This window comes from Artemia franciscana, chromosome 12 (genome assembly GCF_032884065.1).
Source record: "Artemia franciscana chromosome 12, ASM3288406v1, whole genome shotgun sequence".
Taxonomy (NCBI): Eukaryota; Metazoa; Arthropoda; class Branchiopoda; order Anostraca; family Artemiidae; genus Artemia; species Artemia franciscana.
In genome coordinates this window covers 34,131,755-34,140,948 of record NC_088874.1, presented here as the reverse complement: position 1 = coordinate 34,140,948, position 9,194 = coordinate 34,131,755, and the positions used below count along the sequence as shown (strand labels likewise).

At 34.9% G+C, this 9,194-nt stretch overlaps 1 protein-coding gene across 1 annotated transcript; it reads left to right on the top strand.

Moving 5' to 3' along the window:
- The first annotated feature begins 463 nt into the window (after positions 1–463).
- On the top strand, positions 464–5,448 carry LOC136033510 (zinc finger protein 227-like). Its single transcript, XM_065714257.1, is given in 3 exon segments — positions 464–1,076; positions 1,402–1,983; positions 1,986–5,448. Coding segments are annotated over 3 exon segments (1,677 nt in total). The 3' UTR covers positions 2,468–5,448.
- Positions 5,449–9,194: the final 3,746 nt, after the last annotated feature.

Here is a 9,194-nt window from a genome sequence, read left to right as displayed (position 1 = left end):
ATATAAATCTCAGTCTAATTCAAAGTTCGCTTTCATTACATTTCTCTTTTTTTTTTAAACACCTTTTAGTAGTATTCTACAATTTTTTATTTAAACACTAATCAGTTATTACTTCTGAAACGCTCACTTTTTATTTATAATTGTTATGCTAGCTTTAATTTATTTTTCTCTCACTTTAGAGATAATGAGTTCTACTCTGAGCAATTCTGATGGTATAATTCAACAAGAGCTCTTAGGTCCAAAACTAATCGTTGTCGTGAAAAAGCTGAGAGAGAAGGCAATAGAAGAATTAACTGCTGGGGTCTGGCGTTGTGACTCTTGTGGGAAAACAGAGAAATCATTTTTGATGCTGGATCTTCATTTTGACACTGGCTGTGAAAAACTTTCACCAATCGAGTGCGATGTCTGCCCTGCGGTATTTCGTGATTACAGAGAATTTGTTCCACATTTTATGGAACACCAAATGGGAGAAACAAGACGATGCCCCATTTGTTTGTGTGAATGTATTGGTGATATAAAACAACATCTAACTATAAAAGGTCACTTTTCATCGACCCTGTCAGAAGTAGACCTACTGAAAAATACATTGCTAGTGGATTCAAAGAATCTGTCCCCTAACGGTTGCTCAAATTCACATGAATCAGAAGCGAAAAGCTTAGAAAATCGGGAAATATTTTCTAATAGTGACTTTCTCAGTAAAAACCATCGAAAATTAGAAAGACATCCAAAAAAAAATACGAGGAAAAAACTAGATAAGTGTGATGTAAGCAAGAAGCGCTTTTCTAATTCAAGCAATTTGATTGGGCACCAGAGAGTGCATACAGCTGAAAAACCGTTTAAATGTGACGTATGTAAAAAAGGCTTTTCTCATTCAAGCAGTTTGAATCTGCACCAAAGACTCCATACTTGTGAAAAACCGTTTAAATGTGACGTATGTAAAAAAGGCTTTTCTCATTCAAGCAGTTTGAATCTGCACCAAAGACTCCATACTGGTGAAAAACCGTTTAAATGTGACGTATGTAACAAAGGCTTTTCTCAATCCGGCCATTTGATTGCACACCAGAGAACGCACACAGGTAAAAAACTGTTTAAATGCGATGTGTGTAACAAATATTTTTCTCAATCAAGCAGTTTGAATCGGCACCAAAGACTACATACAGGTGAAAAACTGTTTAAATGCGATGTGTGTAACAAATATTTTTCTCAATCAAGCAGTTTGAATCGGCACCAAAGACTACATACAGGTGAAAAACTGTTTAAATGTGATGTGTGTAACAAATGCTTTTCTCAATCAAGCACTTTGATTGCACACCAGAGAACACACACAGGTGGAAAACTGTTTAAATTTGACGTATATAACAAAGGCTTTTCCTAATCTGGCCATTTGATTGCACACCAGAGAACGCACACGAGGTGAAAAACTGTTTAAATGTGACGTATGTAACAAAGGCTTTTCTCAATCCGGCCATCTGATTGCACACCAGAGAACGCGCACAGGTGAAAAACCGTTTAAATGTGACGTATGTAAAAAAGACTTTTCTCATTCAAGCAGTTTGAATAACCACCAAAGACTCCATACTGGTGAAAAACCGTTTAAATGTGACGTATGTAAAAAAGGCTTTTCTCATTCAAGCAGTTTGAATCTGCACCAAAGACTCCATACTGGTGAAAAACCGTTTAAATGTGACGTATGTAACAAAGGCTTTTCTCAATCCGGCCATCTGATTGCACACCAGAGAACGCGCACAGGTGAAAAACCGTTTAAATGTGACGTATGTAAAAAAGACTTTTCTCATTCAAGCAGTTTGAATAACCACCAAAGACTCCATACTGGTGAAAAACCGTTTAAATGTGACGTATGTAAAAAAGGCTTTTCTCATTCAAGCAGTTTGAATCTGCACCAAAGACTCCATACTGGTGAAAAACCGTTTAAATGTGACGTATGTAACAAAGGCTTTTCTCAATCCGGCCATTTGATTGCACACCAAGAACGCACACAGGTGAAAAACCGTTTAAATGTGACGTATGTAAAAAAGACTTTTCTCATTCAAGCAGTTTGAATAACCACCAAAGACTCCATACTGGTGAAAAACCGTTTAAATGTGACGTATGTAACAAAGGCTTTTCTCAATCCGGCCATTTGATTGCACACCAGAGAACGCACACAGGTAAAAAACTGTTTAAATGCGATGTGTGTAACAAATATTTTTCTCAATCAAGCAGTTTGAATCGGCACCAAAGACTACATACAGGTGAAAAACTGTTTAAATGCGATGTGTGTAACAAATATTTTTCTCAATCAAGCAGTTTGAATCGGCACCAAAGACTACATACAGGTGAAAAACTGTTTAAATGTGATGTGTGTAACAAATGCTTTTCTCAATCAAGCACTTTGATTGCACACCAGAGAACACACACAGGTGGAAAACTGTTTAAATTTGACGTATATAACAAAGGCTTTTCCTAATCTGGCCATTTGATTGCACACCAGAGAACGCACACAAGGTGAAAAACTGTTTAAATGTGACGTATATAACAAAGGCTTTTCTCAATCCGGCCATCTGATTGCACACCAGAGAACGCACACAGGTGAAAAACCGTTTAAATGCGATGTGTGTAACAAATATTTTTCTCAATCAAGCAGTTTGAATCTGCACCATAGACTACATACAGGTGAAAAACTGTTTAAATGTGATGTGTGTAACAAATATTTTTCTCAATCAAGCAGTTTGAATCTGCACCATAGACTACATAAAGGTGAAAAACTGTTTAAATGTGATGTTTGTAACAAATACTTTTCCAAAAACAGGGATTTGATTAAACACCAGAGAACCCACACAGGTGAAAAACCGTTTAAATGTGACGTATGTAACAAAGGCTTTTCTCAATCAAGCACTTTGATTGCACACCAGAGAACGCACACAGGTGAAAAACTGTTTAAATTTGACGTATTTAACAAAGGTTTTTCTCAATCCGGCCATTTGATGGCACACCAGAGAACGCACACAGGTGAAAAACTGTTTAAATTTGACGTATGTAACAAAGGCTTTTCTCAATCCGGGCATTTGATTTCACACCAGAGAACGCACACAGGTGAAAAACCGTTTAAATGTGACGTATGTTACAAAGGCTTTGATGCCTTTCTCAATCAAGCACTTTGATGTCGCACCAAAGAGTGCACACTGGTGAAAGAAATACTTTTCTCGATCTCATCATTTGATTGAGGATAACAAACTACATACAACGTAAAAACCGTTTAAATGTGATGCACGTAACAAATGTTTTTCAGAATACGGCGATTTTATTGAACACCAGAGAACACACAAAGGTGAAAAACTGTTTAAATATGATCTGTGTAAAAAATGCTTATATTAAGCGGTTCTTTTGAACGAGCATAAAAACTACATACAGGTGAGAAATCCTTCAAATGTGACATTTGTTAGAAGGAATTCTCTTGGAAGCAAGTGCTTGAGTTGCAATCAAGTATTTTATACACTTGAGAAGAAAAAGCAAATTTGTAGGTGTGTTTTGTGGTTGAGGTTTGAGGTATAAAATGTATGCAAGTATCTACGTTTTCAATATATATTTTTATGTCGTTCATAGCGTGGATATTCAATAGGACAGTAGCTTTTAATCATTGCCCCGGTTTTCCTCTTGTCCCACTCAATTAGTCTGCATCTTTCTTGTGTGTTTTTTTAAATTTATTCTTTGTTTACATATTTTAGCCTTTGTGTAATCTTTGCAATGAAAAATTTAAGTTAGTTTGTTACTCTGTCATTAAAAAAGAAGATTTTGGTTTTGTATGGCTGTGTAATTTGAAACATATTTATAGTTATAGCAGGGCTTTGACTCGGGAAGGTGTCAGCCTATCTGGAAAGGGTTTTTACTATACAAAATGAACTTAGGTCGTCAACTTAAACATTATGGCTATATTTATCGTCAAATATATTCATTATATATTAAGAGGTATTTAGAAATTAAAATGTTAATCAATTACGTTTTAATCATTTACTTGATGGGCCCTGGATCCTAAAGCATCTAGTACCTGAAAAATGAAATTATACAACATTTAAAAATAGATTATTTTTAACACCTTAACTTAAAACGAAAATATTTGCTGTCAAATGTGGACTTGGACGATAATTACAAATATTTTATGCAACAAAATCAGAATTTCTGTAAAAGCTACAAAAATATACGAGAAAGAGATAAAACTGAAAGTGAAACTATTCCCAAATTATCCTTTTAATTTTTATTTGATTTTGGGTAGATGGAATTAAACGTTTTACAACCCTTGTCTCTGAGTCTGTGGGAGGTTGCGTCTCCAAAATCGTAACTATTGAACCTTTTAATTATACTGGAACAATATTTCTTTTTAATTTTAATCATTGTTGAGAGGTAATTAGTGCTGGTTATCCTCAAAATTCTCTTTACTTTTAACAAAATTCTACAACTTCTGATTTCTAGTTGAATGAACCCTTTTGGAAGTTTCTATGCCAAATCCTTCGATTCAAAAAAATCTGATTGAAAAAATGGTTAAAACCTCTATTGTTCTGCCTGCCATAAATTTGACAGATCCAAAACAAAGTCGATTTTGATTCATTGTGTAAGGGTCTCAGCTAAAATTTTAAGTTGATTTTACCCTAGCTAAAACATTCTTAAATTAAATCGATTTTTTACTTTAAAATGAAACTGTTTTTAATAGATTCCAACATTATTATGATTAAGCTGGTGTAAAAAAAAACACCGGCTTGTTAAAATAACAAATACTCTTCTAACAAAATCCTTCGGTATTATGCACAGTATTTGATTTTGGATATTTTAAGGTGAAGAATCTCATAGAAATCATTGTTGCGTACTTCCTTAATGGTATCATTGAGCTAGAAAGCCTTCACAGGTGGATAAAGTCAGCCACGATAATTTAATCCTGCTTAGGATATAAAACTAAATCCCTTGCGGTTATGCAAGAGAGAATTAGCTGCTGTTTCCTCAGACAAATTTTAATTTTTTTGTTTATTGTCTTCCCCTACTCAGTAGACTCCTAATTTTGCGAGATGCACTTGAACATATGTAAGATCAGTTGTAGGTCATACAAAGCGCAACAATAAAACTATCATATCTCTGAAAGTATATTTTTATTAGTCTAAAGTGTATTTTAACTCAAAATAAAATATTCCTTAAGAAAGTTGCTTCTTTGATTTGAATGTTTTCAATTGTTTCTAACCTAACTTGGCGTACGTTATATACCGAACGTTTAAAAATGTACTTCGTTCATTGTGTTTTTTCGGCAGAAGGTTTTATGCTGGATGAAAGTAAAGGAATTATAAATATAATTGATATTTTTGTTTTGTTTTTATAATTTGCCATGTTGTTTTGCTAGGTTACACGAAGTAAAGTTTCCAATGTAATGTAAATAGGAGAAAATAAAATAAATGTAATCAACAGATCTATTTAGGTTTTGTATTTCTTTTTATAATTTCCACCCGACGTCTGTAGCCTTTGAGTAAGTATAGTGTTTCATCCTCACTTGAAATTCCTTATCTATGATGCAAAGTAATGGGTTTTGAATTTTTGAAATGAAAAATATCACTGAAATAATTGTTGCAAACGTCCATCCCGGGGCTAAACGACTAAGCAGAAACTCTTAGGTAGATTTGTTAAGACCACTGGACTGGTTCATTCCCTATAAGTTTGTTTTTTTCTACCCATATAGTAGCTGATTTTAGAGTTATCCTATTTAATATTTTAGCAGCTTTTATTATCCTTAATCTATCTGGTTTAATTTTTATATCTAGCTGTATGAGACAGGTTATAATGCATAAGATAAGATTTTATTTCAAAAAAGCAACTATCACAAGTCCAAAAGGGCTGAATTCGCACTAAACGCCAGTACAAAATTATAGAATTGCAATCAGTAAAAGTCAATCGATAAAAACTCCTAAGGTTAAAACAGGGAAAAACAAAATTAAACAAAAGTTTATCTAGCAAGCATTACAAAGTACGCGATTGAAAAATAAACACTAAACTCTAAGATAAAAGTAGAAAGAGAAGAGGGTGGTTAATGATTTAAAATTTCGACTATGTGGGGGATGAAAGTTCTTCGGTATCTTTCAGTGGAAACTCTTATTGGGGCAAGAAGGGGGATTTTTCTCAAAGCACAACGTGGGGGGTGAGATTTGGGATTAAATGATCACTAGAGAAAAGAGAAGTAGTACGAGGGTCATGCACGACATTATGGGCAAAACACAAGAAAATTTGTGCTCTCCTTTCCTTAAGGGTAACTATATTTGCTCTCCGAAGAAGGGAAATGTAAGGCACTTTACCCTCATTGAAGATAACTCTTAGAAATCTTTTTGAACTGCCTCTATTCTGTTTGACAATTCGTTTGAGATGCCAGGATGCCAAACAGGACAAGCGTATTCGAGGGTAGGACATACAAAAGAGAGAAAAATCCTCAAACAATGTGATTTAGGACATTTAAATTTATTAAAGAATCTGAGGAGAGAAAATGCAGAATTGGTACGTTTTAATAAATCATTAATGTGGCAATCCCATTTTGAGTTGCTTGAGATGGTAACACTCAGTCATTTCGTAGTATTAATAGATATTTCAGGGGGGATAGGACAGGAGAAAGAAGGGGTAGTTTTTAGGAAACTAATTGTTAAAACTGTATCTGGAGAAATCTAGGGAAGGTAAACAGGAAGGGTGTGCGAAAGCACAGGATGGCTTGCCCCCAACCCCCTATTGCACTTCCTGGCTGAAGGGCCAAGAAACGGAGATCAGCACCGCTGGTACGGACTGTAAAGTCTAATGCCGTATCCTTTACCTTTTTTTAAAAAGGGTTGACTCTCATATCACAAGCAACAGCTTCACTTGATTTTGACTCCAAGATTTCCATTGGGTTACTTTTTAGATTTTTGAAAAAAATTTCTAAGACAGTTAAATCGTCAACGAATTTCCATCTATCCAGGAAATCAACACCAAGACTGTTTATAATGGTAAGAAATTTCAATTGGGCCTAATAGGGCTTCCTGGGGTACACTTTTTTAAATTGGGAGGGGATTAGAGAAAACATCCAGGTATTTGACGACTTGTGTTTTATTAGAAAGGAAGGACGAATTTGTTTTTATTAAATACGGGTCAACTAGGAAGTCATTGATTAGTTTTTTTTTACTAATGTATTGTGGTTAATTAAATCAAAAGCTGTTTGTAAGTCAACTGTGATAACATTGAGCCAGGTATTGGGTTTTTAAAATTTATTGCATATAGTGTCCTAAAGGTGAACTATATAGCCTATTGTGTGGTAGAAGTAGAGCACAAATTTGAGAATTGCCTTTGGTCAGCATTTGGGATTATTTTTACTTTCAACCAATCAGCTAAAAACACTTCATATAGCTTGAAAAATACTAGAGTTAGAGTAATACGCCGAAAACCAGCAATATCTTGTTTGCTACCCTTATTTTTACGAGCGTAATAAATCCTGGACCATTTTTGCAAATCAGTAGTAAAACCAGCAATCAGGGAACTTACCAGTAGAGGTAATTTCATAAAAAGGTACTGACAAAGGTTCTGAAAGAATGTCTGCAAAGGCTCTAAATATTGGGTAGTACAATTGGTACATTGGGTAGTACAATAGTACAATTGGGATGTCTAGTGGACAGGTGCTGCACTTTTTAATGTCTTTAATTTTTGCCTCAACATCTGAGGGCAAAATAATAGGGGAATTGGTAGAGTGTAGATCATAAGCAGTATTCAGAGAGGGGAGGGAGGCTCTGAGCTATGGAGGAAAGAAATTTATTCAGGTCATTAGCTGTAACAAGGGGTTCTTCTTGTAAATGAAAATCTATATTATTTTGTATTTTCCCACGAATTATCTTTATACTATTGTACCATTGTTTTGGCTTAGTAGAAAACAAATCCTTGACTTTACATTTGTAATACGCAGAAATAGATTTACGTATTTCTTTTTTTTTATATGTTCACGCACTGAGTTAGCTTCAGATGTTTTACCGTCCCGAAAAAGATTAATTTTAAGTCTAAATTAGCTTTTTTAACTGACTAGTAATGTAAGGTTTGTCATTAGAACACGATTTTACTTTTTTCTCAGGGGAGGATTCTAAGTATTTGGTTTTAATCAGATTTTGGAGGTAAGATATATAAACATTAATTTCATTATTCCTCTTAAGAGTTGGTCAAGAGAATTGTGTAATAGAAAGTGTATGATTAAAGCTTGAAAGAGGCTCCATTAATAAATAAAAATGGCAACTTCCTCCTAAAGGGGGAAATGGAACAGGTGAGCTATAGAAAGTGTGTATATTCGTGCAAATCAGATCAAGAGTAGTATTTCCTTTGGTTGTTGGTATTTTTACTTTCTGTTTTAAGTTAATGGAACTACAAAGGGAATTTAACTTCAGATCGTTAGCATCACCTACTAGGAAAATACCGACGTTTGGAAATTTGCTGAGAACAAAATTGGCACTACCATATAGTTCCTGGAAGAACCGCTGTCTTTGTGCAGTGTTTTGATTTGAGGAAAAATGAAAGCAGCAAATTACAATCAAATTAAAAAGGTGACGCCAAACTTTGGGCCTCACACTTACTCAAATGATTTGATCACAATCTGAAAGCTTGGGAGCATGGATTAATTTAAGAAAGTGTTGTATTTAGGAGTTAAGCTACCTACAAATAATAAAAATCCGGCTCCTTTTTTACCTAGGGAGTGGTCATGAGGACGATGTTTTATGAATTGGGAGTAGTTATTAATTTTTTAAAGGTGAGGGTTTTGTGCCTGGACCTCTGTTACAGCAATTACATCAATTTTATGTAATTGAAAGAGGCCCTCTAGTTCGGTCAATTTTTCAAAATTCAGACTTTCAGTGTTCATAACAAGGAACTTAGGAAAAGTAAAACGGTTACTAAAGCAAGCAGTTGTTTGTTCGCTAATTGTAGGAGCCAGAAGGGAATAAGAAGAGCGTGGGTCTCGGGAAGGAGAGGAGTCTTTTTCAACGGAGATATTGTTAGCTTGGCTGGGAATTGCAGTGAAATGGAGATGATCTGTTAAACAGCTGTTGCCTGGTAATTGCCATCGTTGGAATGATAATTCAGGTCCGTCAAGAAATTGCTGGTTTTCGGCAAAGTAGGGAGGGTATAAGGCAGCATACCGTAAGTGGGAAGGAAATAGGACTTCTGTATGC